This window comes from Asterias rubens, chromosome 1 (assembly GCF_902459465.1).
Source record: "Asterias rubens chromosome 1, eAstRub1.3, whole genome shotgun sequence".
In the NCBI taxonomy this organism is placed as follows: domain Eukaryota; kingdom Metazoa; phylum Echinodermata; class Asteroidea; order Forcipulatida; family Asteriidae; genus Asterias; species Asterias rubens.
The window spans coordinates 16,871,121-16,893,017 of record NC_047062.1 but is presented as its reverse complement, the minus strand read 5'-3'; the positions used below and the strand labels follow the sequence as shown (position 1 = coordinate 16,893,017).

The 21,897-nt window shown below is 37.1% G+C and overlaps 1 protein-coding gene across 3 annotated transcripts in view; it reads left to right on the top strand.

Annotated features, from left to right (window-relative positions):
- The window catches only part of LOC117292808 (glutaminyl-peptide cyclotransferase-like), a 31,269-nt gene extending 9,630 nt beyond the window's left edge, over window positions 1–21,639 (top strand). For 2 of the 3 annotated variants that reach the window (XM_033774981.1, XM_033774986.1), the window contains exons 3-8: window positions 15,837–15,983; window positions 16,894–17,178; window positions 17,775–17,927; window positions 18,455–18,563; window positions 19,448–19,564; window positions 20,697–21,639. In XM_033774981.1, coding sequence (XP_033630872.1) covers window positions 15,837–15,983; window positions 16,894–17,178; window positions 17,775–17,927; window positions 18,455–18,563; window positions 19,448–19,564; window positions 20,697–20,854 — 969 coding nt within the window. In that variant the 3' untranslated portion in view covers window positions 20,855–21,639. Of the gene's footprint in view, window positions 1–13,587; window positions 14,122–15,836; window positions 15,984–16,893; window positions 17,179–17,774; window positions 17,928–18,454; window positions 18,564–19,447; window positions 19,565–20,696 lie in introns of those variants that run through there. The other variant, XM_033774973.1, reaches the window with a different exon arrangement.
- Window positions 21,640–21,897: the final 258 nt, after the last annotated feature.

Sequence of the window (21,897 nt, the reverse complement as noted above, 5' to 3'; positions counted from 1 at the left end):
CATTTTAGTATCATTCTATTAATTCTTGTTTTAATGTCTTTCAGTTCAATTAACATGTCAGTTTTAAAATATTTTGAGTGGATATTTTTATCCATTGTGTAGTTGGCACTTGTTTAGTTGGATACAAAAAAATAGAATGGAATTATTTTTAAATAAATTCAATTTAACAAACTTGATTTATCATTGATTAGGCAATTACTGCAGATTGGACAGCTGCAAAGAATATGATGAGGTAAAAAAAAAGCACAAAATTATTCGTGCAATAATTATGGTAAATTACTCTTTCCAAACACCAAGCAATTGCAGTCAGAAACTGCAGAATTATTACCATTAGAATTACAATTTTTATTTAGCCAACGCTAAAAAGTTAAAAACCAAAAACATCGGAAATTGTAGTGCACCCGAGCTCTCTAGATTTTACAATAAACATTTTTTTTTAAAAACATTAACTAATAAGATAAAAATATATAAATATATGCATAAATATATAGGCTACAACAATTGCAGAGGACAAACTAGTTCCCATTTAAATCATGAACATGCAGTTTGTGCATCAAATACCAAAGATTTTTCTTAACTCAATCTAAGAATTTACAAGTAGGGTTCAGTTTCACCTTAAAAATCAACTCATCGGAACTTACAAAAATAGACATGGATGGATTTCAAATAGTGGCTTAATATTATGGCCTTTGCTCGTCGTTAGGTTCACCGCCATCGATCGCCATTCTCTGATATCACTTGGCAAATCCTGGGTGTCTTTTCATGTCATGCAAATGCTGGCTTATTTTTTAACAGAGAAAAGGGGAAGTGAAGATTCCTTGCTAGTCGATGAATTGTGTATTATTTAGTTATTGTTTTTGTGATAAGCTCTATATGCTCAGTGCTTTTAGAGTCCGGTGGGGAAAAAATAACAATAATACTGCGCAGAGGCATGGTATTTTTTGTTTAATATCGACATAAAGTGGTTAAAGGCAGTGGACACTATTGGTAATTACTCAAAATAATTATTAGCATAAAACCTTACTTGGTAACGAGTAATGGAGAGAGGTTGGTAGTGTAAAACATTGTGAGAAACGGCTCCCTCTGAAGTGGAGTAGTTTTTGAGAAAGAAGTAATTTTCCCCGAATTTGATTTTGAGACCTCCAGTTTAGAATTTGAGGTCTCAAAATCAAGCATAAAGCACACAACTCCTACTTGACATAGACCAACGAAGATGCGACCCATTGCCTACAAGTATAAACATTAATTGGGTACAGGGATGAGGTTTGACATTTATGTGAACATTAAATGTTTTAACATTTAATGTGTTTTGGTATATTCGTTACATTTAAAGTCAGGATTTCAACACAATTATATATTGTAGAATTTACTTTTATAAAGAAATATATTGTTTTAGTAAAATAAAATATGACTTTTTTTTCCACTTTGATCAGCCGATTCTTGTTACATGAGACTGATATACCAAACAAACACACTTAATTCTCTACCTGAAAGTCAAAGCATTCATCACAATTGAAGACCAGCACAAAGCGTCCAAGTTGGTGACCCAAAGCCTTAACTGACTCAGTCTTCCCAGTACCAGCAGGACCTGAGGTTAGAGAGACCAATCAAATAAAATAAAAAAAATAAATAAAAAAGTTCAAATTATTACTGCCTTCAGTTGGCTTGTTTGACAATTGTTACGTGGCCAAGACGATAAGCACACCGGACTCAAGATCGGGTGTTTCTGTTCAGCAGAGTGTGAGTTCGAGTCCCGGACTTGAAACTTGTGTTCTTAAAGCCATTATACACTTTCGGAACAGAAAAAAAAAAAAAAAAAAGTCACAGATTTACAAATAACTTACAGGGTTTACAGAAGGTAAGAGTGAAAGACTTCTCTTGAAATATTATTCCATGAAATGCTTTACTTTTTGAGAAAACATTAAAACAATTATCAATTCTCGATAGCGAGAATTCCGGATTTATTTTAAACACATGTCATGACACGGCGAAACGTGCAGAAACAGGGATGGGTTTTCCCGTTATTTTCTCCCGACTCCGATGACCGATTGAGCCCTAATTTTCACAGGTTTGTTATTTTATGCATATGTTGAGATACAGCAAGTGAGAAGACGGGTCTTTGACATTTACCAATAGTGTCCTCTGGCTTTAACAGTCACTGACAGTTAAAGCAAAGTTTCATCATTTTTAAATTAGAACAATGTTGACAGAAATAAAGGACCAGCTTAGAATATTGACAATCAGTAGACATTGAGAAAGGACCTGCCCTTTCTCTATGCAGTAGGCTTCCAGTTAAAATCTCTTGTAAAAGAAACTCAAGCTACATGTACTTGTGTATAGGCAACCTCAAAACTTTGTGCTCCGATTTATCTTAAAAAATAAAGACAAAATGGCGTACTGGAGGTAGTGCAAAGTGATCCTGAATTGATCTCTTACGAGATTTAGTAAGCCGGATAAGCTTAGGGAAAATATAAGCTGAATTTGAGACTGAGCTCTCATCTCTCCATGCATTAGGAGGATTGATATGAAGATACTGTTTTGCTGTTGGGGGAGACAGCCTGTATTTTAAGAGCGTCACTTTATCCCTGTAAAACAGTGACACATGACACCCAGCGAGCCGTAGGATTCAAACCTACTCATTCAGGGTGACATGCAGCTTGAGTTGCGGCTTGCTAAGCCCATCTCCAATGATACTGCGGCAAAGCTTAGAGGAACTCGTTGCCTTGGATCAGACAAGTTGGTCTATACAAAGCGTTTGTAACCGTTTTTTTAAAAATGCATATGGTTGGAAAGGTGTTTTAAAAGTAGAATATAAATACAATGATCCACACAAATTTGCCTCGAAATCGCGTGGTTTTCCTTTTATACTTGCGAACTAACACGGTAAAAAAATTGACTCCCATAAATGGTCGACCGTGTTAGTCAATAAGGTAAAAAGAAAACCGTGCAATTTCGAGGCATGTTTGTGTGGATTATTGTATTCTACTTTTACAATCTTTGTACCCATATGCATTTTATAACAAACGGTTACAAACGCTTTTCAAAGACCAACTCGACCGATCCAAGGCAACGTGTTCCTTTAATACAACAGCATTCTGCTGATGGCTACATATCAACAATCTGACAAGATCTTCGCCAGGATGCGGGAAATTGACCAACATGTTGAGTATCCGATGTCGCTGATTTATGTTTCCAGTGGCTTGTGAATGAGGTGGTGAAATTTGATGATTGAAGCCAAATTTATACTCTGCAAATGGACAAGATTTATCATGTTTGAGATGGTGGACTCTATAGACTGTATGTAGGAGAGCACCTATGCTCAATTACAGCTCAACAAATTTCTTTGCAAAGCATAATTTTAGTTGGGCACGAACCCCAACAATGCAAACTTAATGTAATTTGGGCTGGGAACTTGTTTCTGCTAAGTAACACTTTCTTGTGCTTAGCAAGTTTTTGTGTATACAGGCTTTATGCAGGGCCCAATTTCATGGCTCTGCTAACCCCAGAATTCTGTGCTTAAGGCCAATAGAATTGCAGGCTTTGCAGGGCATTGTTAGCGCAGAATTTTGCGGTAAGCAGTTCCATGAAATTGGGTCCTGTGTTGTTTGTGTGTAACAGAGTGAGTTGTCCAAACCATACAAGTAGTACCCTTATAATTCGTTCACCATCTCAAAATGGCTAATGCAGTCACTCACACAAATGGGCATCGATTCTACAGATTCATATCGTGAGTTCTTGATACACGGAGGTCAAGGATACAAATCAATACTTGCATTATGAGCGAAAAAGGAACATTTTGGTTAGTAATTCCTTTTTGGCAAATCGTTACAGTGTTTAAAGTGGTAATATTGGCAAAAACAGCTTGAAGGTTTGCGAGGTCTCTCGCCGTCTCTTTCGAGTTGGCAGGGCAAACACTGCTGATAACTCTACGGTCGTTTGTCAAAACTGCTTTAATATTTCTAGTAATATGAAATCAGTTTTGACAATCTGATTTTCTACATGTTTTGATTTTCTACATGGTTGACAGATAAAGTATGGTTGACAGAACATGATATAGGGTGTTCATCATAAAAACGGGGTCGCCCACCCCCCCCCCCCCCCCCCCCAAACACTGACGTGCCAACAATGTATTCTTTGCTCAGAATGTTGGCATTTGTCTGTTATTTAACTTGGGGATTGTTACACAACTCAAGTACTAGTCACAGCAAACATGCCCTTGTCCCCCGGTGTAAATAATTCAAGTGTACATGTAGAGTTGATGCCTTCAAGTTCAAGTGTAATCTCAAAGCCTTCTGCGCCTTGAACACAAGTGTGCACATTACAAGTCTTTATGATTATTAAAGCCCATAGTTTCTCGTTGTGTTTTGTTGATGGTGTTGTTATTATGTATTGTTATCTTTGACTTGCTGTTTGTTTTCTTGTAAAATATACAAGTATGATGCTTGTGAAGTGCAATAACCATTTCTGGAATTACGTTATACAATGTATAAGAGCAGTTATTGTGACATTGTGTGTACATGTAGTTTTCTTTACCTGCCTTTCACCTCTGTGGACACCGGTTCGAATCCCACCTCGAATCCCACCTCGAACCAGAGCCTTGCATATGGATTTGGTTTTCAGTCCCTACCTGACTGCGTGGATTTTTCTCATTTGGTGTTTTCCCCCCACATCTAAAACTGAACATTTCTTCTCACTTCTCATCCATCCTGTCATGGCGCTAATTGTGCTGTTTGGTGTGCAATAAATAAATAAATAAAAAGGTGTTTTAAGCACTTAAAAACTAAGCTTTGTTTTGAATAAACACCCTGCATTGAGTCTTTGAGTGGGTCATTCCTGTTCACCCCAGGCTTTGTTTAGTACCAAGAAGTACAACTAAGTACTGTGGCCTAGAGTCATAACTCTATTCGATACTCGGAAGCTCAGGGGCTGGTAAAGCAATCTATTCTCTAATCTAATGACTGGGCCATCATCCTGCCGATAATTAGATGGAGTGCTCTCTGGGAGTTATAAGGAGGAGAAAAGACAATTGCATCAGATTTAGATTTGATAGGAACGCGATGTCTGAGCTACCGCCACGGGGAGAAGATGGTGAAGACAAAAAATTCTTCATGTCCTCGGAATTCGTAAACAGGTTGATGAGACAGCGAGATTTGTATCGATTTGTAGTTAAAATAAAAGTCTGGTCACTGTTTTTATAGAGCACTAGAATCAGGCATTGAACATGAGCGTTAGACATGGTATAAATTCTTTGAGTCTTAGGAATTCGTAAACAGGTTGATGAGACAGCAAGATTTCTATTGATGTGTAGTTTAGGAAAAACAATCTGGTCACTGTTTTTTGAAAGCATTAGTTGTATATAGGGAATCGGGCATTTAAAGGTAAATGAATTCGTAAACAGGTCGATGAGACAGAGGTATTTTTATCGTTGTGTAGATAAGAAAGAGAAAAAAGTCTGATTACTGTTTTTTGTGTGAAGTGCAATAGTTGGAAATAAGAAATTGGGCAGTGAAAGGTAATGAGCATAAGACATGTTCATTTGCACTGCTAGCCATATTTTGAGTCAGAAGCTCAAATAACTTTAATTAATGGTCTTATTGCATCTGGTTTAAATACTAACAAATCTTTATCCCTGTTGGAATTCATACACCATAAATTGTTTCTGGTATCTTTCAGTGTTGTAGTTAAAGGCAGCGGACACTATTGGTAATTACTCAAGATAATTATTGGCATAAAACCTTACTTGGTGACGAGTAATGAGGAGAGGTTGATGGTATAAAACATTGTGAGAAACGGCTCCCTCTGAAGTGCCATAGTTTTCCATGAATTTGATTTCGAGACCTCAGATTTAGAACTTGAAATCTCGATATCAACCATCTAAACGCACACAACTTCGTGTGACAAGGGTGTTTTTTTCTTTCATTATTATCTCGCAAGTTCGATGACCGATTGAGCTCAAATTTTCACAGGTTTGTTATTTTATGCTTCATGTTGAGATACGTGTACACCAACTGTGAAGGCTAGTCTTTGACAATTACCAATAGTGTCCACTGCCTTTATGACCACAAAGTTCGATACCAAGAATTTCCTTCAAAGACCGAGATCTCAATGCTCAATGTCTGAGACGGAGGGGAGACAGAGACCAAGACTGAGACCTCAGACAAATTTGTAACTGTAAACAATGAAACAACTTTCATTGCCAACTGTCTTTATTTTCAATAGACTTTCGATGCTGAACCACTGCTCAGTCCTCACTTCGGGTGTCTTATAACCAGTGGTACTGGAAAAAAGTTTGATTGTGCTGATCTACCCTCCAAAAACATTCGCAATGAGGATTTGTTCCTTTTTCCAAGTACGAGTGTGGCTCACAGCTTTAAACCTCAAGTTCAAGACAAGTCAAGTTGACTTTGAGTCTTGTATCTATAAATTTTGTTGAGTGTCGAAGGCAGCAGTACCATGAAAACAAATTAGATAAGTCCTCTCTTGCAGCTTCTTCAAATAAAGGAATTTACACATAAAATGTGAAATTGCATAGATCTTTCTCGTAGATTAATGCCAATGCAGTCTTGGTTTTTTCCACTTAATTCGAGCCCTGGTTGTGATTGTTAATCAGAACTATTATCTGGTTTTCAACCTTAAAAGTGGTTCTGTCATGTTTTAAATAATCCCTCTAAATACCCAAATGAGAATCTTTTTCAAATATAGTCTGCTTCATGTAGAAACGAAAAATCCATGCTTGAAATCAAATTGAATTAGAGAAAAACGGCAATGTTACACTTCAGTTAACAATGATACTTACACGTCATATGTGAACGTGTTGATGCATCTCCTGATTTTAAGATCCTGAAGTAATTCAAATCACGGAACCTGTGCTCAAGGGAGTGTGTTGTTGGTCTCGGGTTAGTAAAGATGTGTCTTCAGTGGAATCGGAGATCAGAAATAAATGTGTACATGTACGTGTCCTGCATTTCTAAAATCAGACAGTGCTGTTTGTTTTTGAGAATTTCTTTAGCAGTTCTGCCATTGAGCTCTATGTCTCTGTTTTTTTCGAATATTCCTACAATCACAATTGGGCCAAATTTCATCAAAATGTTAAGCACAAATAAAATAAAATTTGCTCAGTAATGCTTGTAATGTGTACTGTACATGTGACTGGTTCCCTGATATGATAAATGTTTGGTTTTACCCATATATCGCAGGCATTTTACTCTATAAATGGGATATAAAACTGTCAAGCAAAATTATGTTCTGCTTAACATTTTTGAAATTGGAAAATTAGTCTCCTTCACACAAAGGCAATAAACACAAAGGTCCCTTAAATTGCTGTAATAATCCTGCTATAATTGCACAGTCTATTCAAAGATATCAGCCGTATTGGGAATACTTGAGCCGTCAATACATGTAGCCGCCGTATGTGAATAAGTCATCAGCATAAATCTTCCCCATTAGCTCAGTCCATCAACAACAGCCTCCTTTGGGGATCGAAAAATCCTCCCTGGTTTTAAAAATTCATGACTGTCGCATCAGGTGCTGTTGCTAACACCAATAGCACACCCCCACACAGTCAGAATTCACAGTTATATCACATAAAAGTCGGTGAATTGAGAAGCGCAAGCTAGTCGAAACATTGAGACCAATTTTAGAACTCACTCAAAGGTTGTGCAGTTAATAAGGATCCTATGAGCTAAAGTAGTAAGGTGGGTCCCAGCTTATTTTCTAAACATTCCGCCTAGTTAGTAGTTTAAAAACAGGACAGTTCTTTTCAGAACTGAGAAGTCTCCTGAACATCTACTCCGCAGTAGTAGAATAATAGAAAGGCAGTTCTCTAAAGAACAAACTCTACCTGGCAAGTAGATACCCACATGGTGTGACTGCAAACCAAATATATATATTGTATCTCCAAAATAAATTACAACCCTTTTACATATAAAAGCACACCCCACTTGTCATGATTGATAGGCATTTTCTTTTTTTTTTCAAATTAATTCCCAATGGTTGTATTCATAATGAAAAACCACAGTCTACTCTCGAGATTAAAAAAAAGAAGAGAACTTGATTGTCAGAGATGGATTCTTTAATCAGTGCCAGTACTAAACGTACAGCTATTAATTCCCGAGCCCAAACTTGTCAGACTGTCAGAATTTATCAGTAATAAATGCAATAACGCGACTTGGGCCTGTGCAAGCTCCCTTTACAAAATTATGTGCGATATCGTGTTTCCCTTTAGGCCACAGTACACTTCAATTTGACCAAATCTCTAATGGAAGTGCTACAATGTATTTGTGTGCAATGGAGTTTTTTTCTCGGGCAGCTGTTTGGAAAAGTACAGTTCCATGATATGAAACTAAAATTCTTTTTGAAATAAGATTATATTTATACACCGAGTTGAAACCAACGGTTCTTTTCAGAACCACCTCAACTCATATAGAGATTATCGTTACATGGTGTTACCGCAAACCTTTACTATATCGTATTTCCACCATGCAAAGTTTCAAATCCTAATTAGGATTATATTTCATGTAATAGCGATTGTTGTAGTCATTTTTAATTAAAATTTTGTATAACAAGTATCATCATTTCATAACATTATTTGATGATGAGAAGTCCATCAATTTATACTTTCAATCTAAGGCCTTTGTCATGCAACTCAAGTTTAAGTCGCTATATACAATGGATTTTAATTCCTACTTATCCACAAAACTCTATCTACTAAGTCACTAAAAGCATTCCTGCGCAGGAAGCACTTAGATTTTTTTTTGTTTCTTGGCCAATAGTAACCATTACCCCGTTGTTGTATTTCCTTGGCAACCAAGTATGGATGTCTTCCTGTATGAGCTATAGGACGCAACCCAAATGGCAGTTACTTGCCTGTATAGCGTTTGACGTCATAACCAATGAATCACTACTATTAATGGCAAGCACAGAGCCCCCTTCTTGGTGATTTACGTGATGTAGACTCCCATAATCACTTTTCATGCTTGCATGCTTGTGAAATTTAGGAAAGTGTAGAACCGATTCAGAAACTTTTCAATCGGAGGTTAAGTCTGTAATTAATTCAATTTATTGGCGTAATTGAAATTGGGAAGTCTTAAAGGAAAAGGTCATTTTTAAGCATCACTTAAACGACAAAATTTGCAGAGAAATTATGTTAAATGAACTAAATTCACAAGGAAATTTAATGCTTAATAATAGTAGTTTTTGGAACAGTGAACATGAATGGTTCTTTTTACTTTATCTGGACACCAGTTATTTTTGAGAAGAAAAAGAAAAAGAAAAATTGTTTTTTGTGTTTACTTTGATAATTCATAACAAAATGTAACGTCTTGTTCCAAGTTACCAGTAATTAATTTTACAGATGAGTTAATATTGTCATAAATCATACATGACCTGAGAGAAAAACTAAAATAATTTTTTTTTAATCATAGTTTTTTACCAAAATTTCTTTCTTCGGTTTTCTTTGTTGACATACCAAGTCATTCATTCCTTCATTCATTCATTCATTCATTCATTCATTCACACACCCTAAAGTCCAAGAAACATGATTAAAAAAATCGTAAAAAGTTTGAGAATATAAAACTGTGGTTATCATTCAATATTCAATCTGAATGTTCAACCAGTAACCATTGTATACTCATTCAACGTGGCTGGCCAAATTGTGTACCCAATTGTGGCAGTATTTTAAGTGTAACAAAATACGGGAACGAAACAGAATCCAATTCAAGTTTTATTGAACAACAGAGCGGTAAGAAACTGAGCTGTTTATCCAGTCTCATTCTATTGAATTGAAACGAACATCTTAGATAGAGTTTCAATAAATGATAACATCAGGTGAAGAATCTCTATTTTGAGCACACACACAGGCTTTCTTATTGCAGCTGTTTATTTATGGAAGAAAGAAAAAAACAATTTTAGAATGTCTTCATACTGGATGGTCTGTGTGACATTTTCTTCTCTCTCACCTTTTTCCAAACAAATTGACACAATGTTGTTGAGTCGAACTGCTCTTCTAAAGCAATCTAATCAATGTTTCTTTAGAACAGCAATCAATTGTTGTCAGATTGAATATGTTTAATATCAATGTTTTCGTTCGTGAATTGAATATCATTGGTTTATTGAATATCATGAGTAGCAGGCAAACTGGAAAACCTAAATTGAGCATCCTTTACCATTTTTAAACCATTTGTATGAAGTCCACAAATGCATTAAACAATTTTTTTTTTAAATACAATTTGGATTCGGCGTTAAAGAATCTTATATATATCTTAACAGTGTTAAATAGAGTATAATTTAGAGTATAATAACTATTCTGCATTATGAAGAAGTCCTGCAGCAAATCTGGAATAAATAGTTCTGGATCTAGGCAACTTCACTTTTTGGGCTTGAGCTGTGTCAAGCGTTCTAAACTGTTCTACTCAGTCGAGTGGTTCATCAACCAACCATGCAAGGAATTTGATCAAACTCCTGGCCACAATTTCATGGCTCTGCTTACCAGAGAATTCTGCCCTTACGGCGTCTTGTAAAGCGTATGGTTTTAGGGGCCGTAAGCGCAGAATTCCAGGGTAAGCGGTGCCATGAAATCGGGTCAAGCATGCTGCAGGTGATATTTACGCCTAACACAGAATCTTGCGTTCAAAACAATGATTTATCATTGCTCGTTAATATGGCGGACTTGACACTGTGCGTCGTCAAGTGGGAATTATCTGTGGTGCTCTTTGACCAATCTGCCCTGACAAAACAATTTATTTTAAAAGCATGAGATATGTTACTGTTTCTGTTTCCTTAAAAAGGAAGTGGACACTATTGGTTATTACTCAAAATAATTTTTAGCAGAAAAACTTACTTGGTAATGAGTAATAGGGAGAAGTTGATAGTATAAAATATTGTGAGAAATGGCTCCCGCTGAAGTTACATAGTTTTTGAGAAAGAAGTAATTTTCCACAAATTTGATTTCAAGACCTCAGAATTAGATTTTGATGAGGTCTCGAAATCAAGCATCTGAAAGCACATAACTTCGTGTGACAAGGGTGTTGTTTACCTCATTCAAATCTCGCAACTTTGACAACCAATTGAGCTCAAATTTTCACAGGTTTGTTATTTTGTGCATATGTTGAGATACACCAAATAGTGTCCAGTGTCTTTAAAAGGAGTGTACAATTATTGTACATTGGAAACAATAAATCAAAGTCGAATATCTTTCGGTCTCTACCCAACTCTGAAGAAGATATTATTTTACATGAATCTTTTTGTGAATCCCTGGACGAAATGCATACATTGAAAGTAAGTTTCAGTTGGCTGTTCTAAGATGCATTGGTGTAAATAATGAGGAAGTCTATAGAAGGAATCAGTTTACCAGCCAATATACAATATCACGTACTGTCCTCGCCTGGTTCCCACTTGGCTTTGCAAGCAAAACACTTCGCCCCTTCCATAGCAAAAGAGGCTAATTCAAAAACTTACATATTGAGAAAAGCAAGTACAGAGATTAGCTGTTTTGCCGTAAAAAACACGATAAAAGTGTTAAAAGAGGACGAGATAGGACATTAATCACAACCATGTACAATGTAGTATGTATTTGAAATTTAAAATGGAAAAATGTCCTCAATATACCCCTAAAACTTTTAAGAAACCAAAATGTTTGTGTTAGGATGATGATGCCATGAAAGGGCTGACTTGTAAAGCCGCATTTTCTGCTGCAAGCACCTCTATGGAATTAGGCCTTGTTTCTAATGAGATAGCCAGTCAAGGTTGACTAATGGTGGTGTGTTGTGTCATGATCAATACACATTCCCTATGCTACAGTTCGGTCAGTATAGGGCGCATTAACCACACTGAAGATTTACTATTATTGCCCCAAGACGAGTCTCTCTGTGTTTTTGTTTTCTCACGTTTATTTACATCCACATACATGTATCAATGTCTTTGAAGAAGGAGCTCTAAAAGTCTTTGTATATGTGAACCATGCCATGTAAACCATAACTGGAATTAATATTCAGGAAACAAACACTTGAGTGAAAATTACGACATATATGATATCTATTTTGTTTACAATAATTGAAATCATTGTAGGTATGTAGGTGTGGTGATTTAAGACCATTAAAAATATACTTCCATACAGAAAGAGAAGACATTCTTAAACGTAGTAGAAATATTCATCACAGAGGAGCTCTAATAGGGGGCACTGTACACAAAAATGGATTACACAATAACTCCTGGTTAAAAGGGAGATTACAAGCACAGACTCCAGTGCCTTCTGATCCTCTTTTTACAGGGGAAATATAGTACATGTATACATGTAGTTGCACTCTGCACAATGGAATGTCTGAGTGGATATAAATAAGCTGTCCAAAACTTTGAGGTTGCAGAAAAAACGCACGCCGTAAGCTAGATAAGAAAGATTTGGAGAATATACACCTCATCCAACCTGTTTAAGTTATTTGCATAAATGCAGATATGTAGTAGCGGTAGCCTTTGAAATTATTACCAGATCTCTCCACTTTAGTCAAAATTCCAGCTCTTCCTGTTTTCCTTTAATAAAAATAGTAACAAAAACAATCTGGAGTCAGGGGACACTCAAGTCCGCTAAATATTTATAGATTCATGATCATGCTTTTAAATGGTTAGAGCGGGAGGGCAATTTATTTCAATTAGCGGAAGGGCAAGGGGTGAACTAAAGCAACTGTAGTAGGATATACCGGCAGGGGGTTGATAAATGTATCAGAGTAAATGCAGAAATGCAATTGAATGAAATTCTCTCAGAGCATTTATGGTTTCATTATATTTAATCGATACTCTGGCAACCCACGTTAAATGATAAATATTCAAAAATATTAACCACTCCCCCACAGGGTTCTTTTTTAAAAAGAAAATTATAATTTTGTCCAGCTTCTGAAATAAAAAGGTAAATTTGCAGCGACATCTTAAGTTCAGTTTTCTTTTTCTACAAACTGTAGACTTTCAGAGCTACGTCCATCAAAATAAGAAAGAGCCTTGCCGCTGAGTTGGCGGACTCCTTATTTTTGTATTTTATTATTATTAAAATTTTTTTGTTTTTTCTTGGGGGGGGGGGGGGTGCCAATAACAAGCCATACAACCTTTATCTGCCAGTTACGGCAGTTTAGTTAACAATATTTGACCGAGGAATAAAAACCTAGAAAAAACATAAGCCGTCATTTACACATACAGTTACAAACTTAATATTTCATGATATTTTCACACGTTTGTTTGGAAACTTGAGGATGTAAACAAAATATTTACTCAGCTTTTAATATGTAACTCTTGAATTTATGTGGAAATTATGACACAAAATGTAAAATTTTCCGTAGCATTTTGCCTGCCCAGAAAGGCACTGGACTGTACAAGGTCACTCAGTTTGTACAAACAACAGTTTGATCTATGTTTTTCAGTACAACCACCGCCCATTTGAGGTGCATGATAAAGGAGTTAATAATGAAAGAGTCAACAATAGCGACGGTTCCACATGAATGGGAACATCCCCTGAATGAGTACACCAGTGGTATTGATCCAGTGATGGTTGTCAGTGAGTGGTTCCGCTATACACTGTCATGGAGTAGTGGTCTTCACCTATGGTGTAGGTTTAGTCAGTTTTACAACAGATAACAACTGGTCTGCTGCGAAGTATTCTCTGCATATAGACTCCAGTCACATTTCCTGCATAGGCTTGGGACGTTCAACATAGTACTATATTAAAGCAGTTCACGAAGTTGCTTCATGTGTCTAATTGGTACTGGGTTATATGCAGTAAGAAGGTGCTATTCAAACTGTTAGACCAATTGTATCGCTCTTATGTTGAGGAAACGTGGACGATTGTGATGACATAACTGCTGTATTCGATGAAAAGACCAACCCTGAGCAATGCATTCTAATCAGACCTCAAAGAAGATCAAACTTAGTACAAAATGTCGTTGGATCTCTTGCTGTTTTGGAGTGGTTGCTCTGGCCACGCTTTCAGCAATGGTGGTCCTGATTCTGTTTCTGTTTGGAGTGATCGTGAAAGAATGTCCGGTCGATGAGGAGAGATGTCAGTTAGCTGACGAGGTAGATGATTTGGACAACATGATCGACCAAATTGGGGTTACCACGGAGCCAAGTTTGTATGATCTTAAGGTAACAGTCTGACAGCCACACAGCATCTTTAGTCTTTTAGGCATTTTCTCCTTGAAAGCTATACTTGGAGGCTATACTAGCATCAGACCAAATCCATGACAAACTAAAAGACTTGTTTGAGCTTTTTCTTGCCGTCAGAATTCATCTGAGCTGACCAAGTGAAGCTCAACAATGTAGGGGGAAAGATTAATGTGTAAATGAAAGGCATCCGTGACTGAATGTGATTTTTATTAATACTCGCCAGTTTCTGTGCTGTCATCGGAAGGAAAGTTTGCCCAAAGCAATATGTAGTTTGACACATTGGAAACCTTGTTCATAATTGCCTAGACTTGAGAACCACTTCAAGATAATCTGCACCCAATTTTTGTAAAAACAAAACTTCAAAACACCTGGAGCAGTTACTGACTCTGAGAGTACATGCTCAAATTAGTAATCTGTTTTTTGTTACCGGAAAGGTGGAACAGCTCATCAAAATTTATTCAGTTTTTCAGTTGAATGACTGCTTTAAAAAAAAAATCAATTGAAAAATGCTTGAATAATAATGTAGTTTCCAAGGTTCTTTGCAAAATTTGGATCTAGAAAGCCCCACAGTTTTTAAACATCCTGGAGAGACCCTATACTTCAATTTCCTCACGAAACACTGTTCAGGCTATTAGTCGTGTCTTCTAGGTTAGAAAATATTTGACCTAACATGAAGTGGTACTCATGTCAATAATACGTGTTACACACCAGTCACTATCACCCTCTTGTTGACAAATGATCTTTAGGTGCAAACTTGGCCTTAGTTGTCTATTTTTAATGTGCTGTTTTTACAAGAAAAATAATAATGAATACTTGTAAAACGCTGGTATCTGTCAGGCTTGATGCTCATGACGCATTAAACAATAAAAACAATTTCGTCATTCAGTTTAAAAACTGAATGACGAGTATGAGAAAGGTGAGTTTTGAGTGACAATTAAAAAATTGATAGGGATTCTAGTCGGCACAAGTGTTGAGGAAGATTGTTCCAGAGTTCAGGTGTCGGACGGAAGAACAAGCAGTCTTCTCACGGACGATGGGTCTGAGGACGAACAGTTGGAGAGGTTTATTTTAACGGAGAGTTCTTGCAGTTTGATATCTTTCGAGATGATGTATGTAATGTAGATCGGTGAATTGCCATGTAGAGAATCAGATTGAACAACAAAAGGGAGAATTTTAAAGGAAATGTTGTTGATAATGGGAAGTCAGTGAAGGGAATTCAGTACCGGGGTTAATATGTGGGTTGTGCGTTTGGATAAAGGGACAAGATGAGCAGTGTGTTTTGAAGACGTTGTAGGCCGCAGAAGCTCTATCGGTGCTCTTGTCATTATTTTCCCTAAATATGTTACTCTGATGCTTTCAAATTATGTGATGGTTTTTAATGTAATTTTCTCATGTTTTCATTGACCCTGTCATATCTTGGTAATGACCATGAAAAAAAAAGGTGTAACTTTTATCCAAAAGCCTTATTTGTTTAGATGATAATGATAGCAAGCATCCTGTGAAGTTATTTTGTATTTTGTCTGAAGTGCCTTCACCCAAACCTCCCATCAAAAGCAAACCCCTCTTGCACCCTAACCCTAGTACACCCCCAACTAAAATCAAATGGGTCGCCCTCGTTAATGGTTAAAATAAAAGAAACGTAAAAAGAATTTGTTAACTCTCATCAAAAAAATTGTTCTCATCTTGATTTACAGATGGACCACAAGGTGAAGAAACTCACCCAGACCAAGTTACATCAGTTTGCTGCCATGACAGACATTAATCGCCTCAGGCATCAGAGACTCCCTTCACTTCTTATACCTAGAGTCTCTGGAACAGCAGGAAACATTGAAGTTAGACAGGTAATAACAAATGTGAATCTTAACAATCTTCCGGACGATATTATAAGGAATAAAGCTGATTTGAAACCGGAGACTTTACAGATACATGTATGTATAGTTCCCAATAGTCGCCATCTTCAGGGGCAACTTGGGTTTGGGTTTTGAGCTGCGTCTTATACCCAGTCTCAGGGACGGCAGGGAAAATTGAAGTGAGACAGGTAGTACAAAATTTAAATCCTATTGATCTTCCGTACGTTAAAGAATAACACTGATTTGGAAGGCTTTTAGTTCCCAATTGTTGCCATCTTTAGAGGCAACTTGAGTAAGGGGTTTGAGCTTAGTCAAACTTCTCTATCGAGCCAAGTAGTTCAGTGACCAATCAAGCTGATAAAACTTGAGCGTGCCGCACACATTATTTATGCATAGTACATAGACTTCCCTTCCAAAGTTATTTGCAGATTTGAAGATTGCAGACTTAACATTGTGTGATGTCAAGTGAAAACTATCTATTTCCTTAAGATTTTATGACATGCTGAAAGATATTGGGTTGGTTGTTCATTTGGCTTTTCATTTAAGTTGTTTAGTAGAAAATACAGCTTGCAAATTTGTCATTGCGAAGCAGAAAAATGAGTTGTGTAGCAGTCACAACAATGTTTTAGGGCAGCTAGAACAGCTATCATCCAATGAGTTGCCTCCATCTGCCTCAAAGAGGGCGCTGTTTGAAAGAGTCAAAGGCAAGGTTTATTTATGTTGGAATCCAAGGTTCTCACAAATGTAAATTGTACTCTTTACTTATAAGACTACATACATGTAGTCTTTAATTAAAAGGACAAAAGGGTCCCACTGCAGTTTTAATTCCAGTTTATTGTTTAAATCCATTGCAGTTTTCATAATACTACATTTAATTTCTTGTTTTTTTTTGTGCTTCTAGTACATAACCACTAGCCTTCAGAGTCTGCCAAGTTGGACAATAACAGAAGACCGCTTTATGGGCTCAACGCCGATGGGAATGGTTGAGTTTTCAAATATCATCGCGACGTTGGTCCCGCCTGGTCAGACCGAGTCTGATCTGAAACTCGTCCTGGCATGTCACCACGACAGTAAATATTACCAAAATCAAGACTTCATTGGAGCCACTGACTCGTCCGTCCCATGTGCAATGATGTTAGATCTGGCTCACAACCTCCAACAATCTCTGGATCAGAAATCGTATCAGGTATGCAACTCATGCTCTTCAATTCTCTTTTATTCAGTGTGCCGTGGCTGAGCGGATAAGAACACCCGACTCAAGCTCTGGTGTTTTTAAACAGCAGAGTGTTGGTTTGAGTCCCGGTCTTGTCACAATAATAAGTGTGATTTGATTGTTTGAAAAACAAAATTAAAAATTCCTCTATCGAAAAAATGTTAGAAGTTCTGAACATTTATTGAAGTTTAAAATAAACTCGTAAAAAATAATGATATTTGGATATCCATCTATGTTTTGTTCGATCCATTTCATTGCAAAAGTTTACCATTATCAAGGGCAATATTTGCATTGGCTGCCATCTTTGATGTCAACAATGGAAATGCGCATGCATGTGTACGCTGCTCATGACTCTCAGCCAATGATAGCTCATCATTGACCTAAATTAGGACTGTTTATTTGTTGCATATGCAAGGGGGTCTAGTCAGCATGCTTTGGTCAATACTGCAAAATTCGGGCCAAGAATGCCCCACAGGTTTGGAAAAAACCTGCGTAGAACCACATGGTAAGAAATAGTTTCGTTTTCTGAAATTGTTACTAATCCTAGTGGTTTTTTTCCTTCAAAACAGCTTTACACTCTTCAGTTAATCTTCTTTGATGGAGAGGAAGCTTTTGAGAGATGGTCAAACTATGATTCCTTGTACGGCTCTCGACACCTAGCTCAGAAGTGGGAAAATACACCGCACCCTTCTGACAACAGAAAGAACGTTTTGGATGGAATTGTAAGTATTGGCCCGAGTTTTAAAATTCTTTAACAAGACTTGGGAAACAGAAAAAAAACAGTATAATTTTGCATTAATAATAATGTACAGAGTAGATAACGCTCGTTCCTGTTTCCTCTCTGTTTCATGTGTCGACATGGCATCTGAAATAGTACACAAAGGAGGTTGATGTGGGTTCACCCTACAGACAAATTGGAACATGAGCAACCAATAACCAGTTTCAAGATTCTCCTAATTTTTTACATCTTACCTTGAATAAATGTTTGCACAAATTAAGTGGGTTATTTTTTTCCTAGTATGGCCTGGAGTTAATTCTCGTACTAACAAAGTTACTGATTATGTCATTGGGTTACTGGGTAAAAGCTTGTATCTTTTAAACCTCTGGTGGCATAGTCCAATGAGTTGACCAACCAATTGAAATCTAACATTTTGATTCATATAGTTATCAGACCATTTTGTCAGCAGTGACTATCATCCCTTTGTTCAATCAACTCTTATCATTCCCATGCTGTTGATATTTTTCACAGGGCCTGTTTTTTCTTATGGATCTCCTTGGAGCAGCAAACCCACAATTTGTCAACCATTTTAGACGGAATCGTCAGAGTAACAGAATGTATCAACATCTTCAAACCATCGGTAAGTGCTCAAAAATTTGGGTTATTAGTCCTTTTCACTCTAACTAACACCTCTCCAATGACAATACAGAGGGACAAAAAACATCAAAAGAATTAGAATGAACATTGGAAAACAACAAAGGGAAACTTACTTAAATTTTAAGTAGGTTTTGAAACTTTATATGGTGGATAACTAAGAGAGGTTTGCGGTAACACCATGTGAATATCTCTTATGAGTAGTGTTGGTTCTGAAAAGAACCGGTGGTCACTGGAATTTTCTTCTTTTGGCTCAATCGATATCAATTGTATGCCCCCCGCTTCCCACTTCCAAACTTCCCCACCTTTCTCCTATGAAACATTTCTTGCTCCGAGACGAGTTGATAGTGCTTGTGAGGTTTTATTAGGACTCTTCACAGGTTCACAAGGGGAATTTTCACTTTCATTCTATGCATATGTAATGCAGTATTAAGTAACTTACTCAGAAATGTTGATACTCGCAAACTATTGTAACCGTAAACAGAGAAGGCTACTTACTTACTAAAAGGAAGGCCATGAAAATTGTTTCTGTTTTGAACCCAACTGCTGTTTTCTGACACACTTGTGTAATTTGTGTAATTTTAAGAGATGTTAAATTTGCATCGGGGATAAAGAATATTAATTATTTTGTTTTTTACCCATACACCGATGTGTGTTAGCACTGTATACTCAGTACTTTCCCAAGTCCTGTGAAAACAAATATCACAGGCATGTTAGTCTGGTGGGATTCGAACCCACGACTCTTGCAATTCTAGAGCAGTGTCTTACCAACTAAACTACCGAGGTTGCCCGGTAGCTAGAGGCAGTTCGAATCCTATGTTTTGGCAGTGGGTACCGCAACGATAATTGTGTAATTTTGTTGTGTTACAGAGACTCGTTTAGTTCAGGCTGGCCTGTTTGACTCGTCCTACAGCCCGCAGCGGCCATACTTTACCAAAGGGTCATTTAATCCGATTGAGGACGACCACAAACCTTTCCTACAACGGGGTAAGATTTTCGTCATGGCTGGTAAAGGAGGATTGGATTTTAAAGGAGAGCAGGGATGATAAATTCCAGACTTTTATCTGACTTCAGACTTTTTAAGCTGGCCTTATAAAGAAAATCAGCTGTTATTTTGTCAACATACATGTATAAAGAAAGCTAGCTCTTTGATCTCTTATCTAGTGCTGAGGACACAGTTCCTTAAAAGCTAGCTGTTAAATCTAAACCCCAGGGGCTACCAAAAGGTGGGAATGCTATCATTTCAACATACCTTCAATTCAAAGTGTTGATATTTTTGGTCAGCAATTACTCTCACCCCTGGAGAGTGCTGGACACATCTTTGTACATTGGGGTTTGAGGAGAGAGCACCGGTAATTTTTTAATTGTTTCATTTTGATAAGGTGGCGAAAAATTCTGAAAAATCTACTTCCCGTTGTAGTAGAATATATAGCAAGACAACTTCTCAAAAGAACATAATCTACCCATCAAGTAGATAAACACATCCAAACCAACTAAGGGAATCAATGTGTGGTGAAGAGGTTTTCAACTAGTGGTTTAATCCCAACGAGGCCTGGTTCTTGATAATTTACTGAGCAAAGTCGAGGTAAATTATCAAGAACCAGGCCTCGGCGGGTTCAAACCACTAGTTGAAAACCTATTCAACACACTTTGATTCCCATTCATAAATACCTTTTCGGTCAAAAACATCATCACTTTTTGGTCAAAAAGTAAAATAAATGCAAAAATTATAATTGTTAAATGATTTCTTGCAACACAACACCCCTCCAGCTATGAAATGGTAGAGCCCTCCACTGCCCTCGCGTAAACAACTCCTTACAAGGGAATGCTGTGGGCGTTGCGCGTATCGCGTGATGTGGCACAACTGTTTCAGCCGTTGCTCTCGACCAATAGGAATGAAGAAACTGTCTTATAAGAACAGGTGCAAGGTCGTGTGTCACGCTCATGAATTAACACTTTTTACCAGTCATTAACAAAAGGTTTATGCACATCCACGTGACGCACTCTTCACCAATAGGAGTAGAGAAACTGTCTGGGGTATTTATGAATATACATTTATGAAATATGTATTGTTAATTTAACCGACTGTTTTTACCATCCTTTCTAATCACAATCTCAGGAGTGGATGTTGTCCATATGATAGCCACACCCTTCCCAAGCACATGGCACACGATGAGTGACACCGGAGCCAACCTAGACTACCCAACGATCTCCAATCTGAATAAGATCATCCACGTCTTTGTGGCGGAGTTCCTTCATTTGAAGCTTCCCGAATGACATACTGCGCCGGTTAACCGTCCACAACATGTGTTTTCCAGCACAGCTCTCTTGAAACCAATGCAGTCTGTTCTAGTGTTGCTTTCTCTGTTGCTTTGTTGTTTCTATGCTTAGATGTATGTGTTGTTTAGGTTTACCGGCCCAAAGTGAGTAATTACAGAAGACAGTTGCTGAGATAACAATCTTGATTTCACCATGAATAAAAAAAATCTAACTTTCAGGAAAAGTTGTTGGGTATCATCTTTTATTAAAATCAATCCTCGTACAAGGTACAGTAAAGGTCAACAAACTTAGATATTCTGCTTTACAGTGTGAAATTTTGGATGCAATGAAAGAATATTTCTTAATCCATCTTTGGCATATTCACCAGGAAAACGAAAACAAAGAATTGGTTGGGAGTCACAACAGTAACTGTCTTTAAGATTGCATGCCACCTTCTACTAAAGTTGCTTGACCAGCATGATTAAGAGATGAATATTTCTAATATATTTAGCATGAATCGTAAATGAGAATTACTCTTTTTGGGGACATAATCAAGTCTAGTATAACAAGATTGTTTTTAGATATTTGTGTTTACCCGCTAGCATTACTAAGGTGCATTTAAAATGGGTATAACTAAGAAAGACGCAAAGACGCAATATATTTTTTGAGAGAATATTTATGGTATGACCATAGTTATATATTTTCAAGTGTACTGGCTAGCTAAAGGGTCACAATGAAAAAGAATTGCTTTCACATTCCAAGCCAAATGTACATATCATATGGGTCAATTTCAGAACACTTTTGAAAACAAAGCACGGTACAAAATTGTACTTCCAGTCAAAAAAAGAAGACGAAAATGGCTTGTTACTAGTTTCACATGGGCCCACTTTCATAAAGCTGCTTGTGCACTAAAAGTAGCTAAGCACATCACCAAATTATGCTTACCAAATTAAAGTTGGCATCAGTCACATGTACCATCTGTCTGACTTGTATGCACAAATTTTCCTTCCAAAGATAATCGTTATTATAAAGCAGGACCGTTTGTGTGGTTCTTTCTTTAG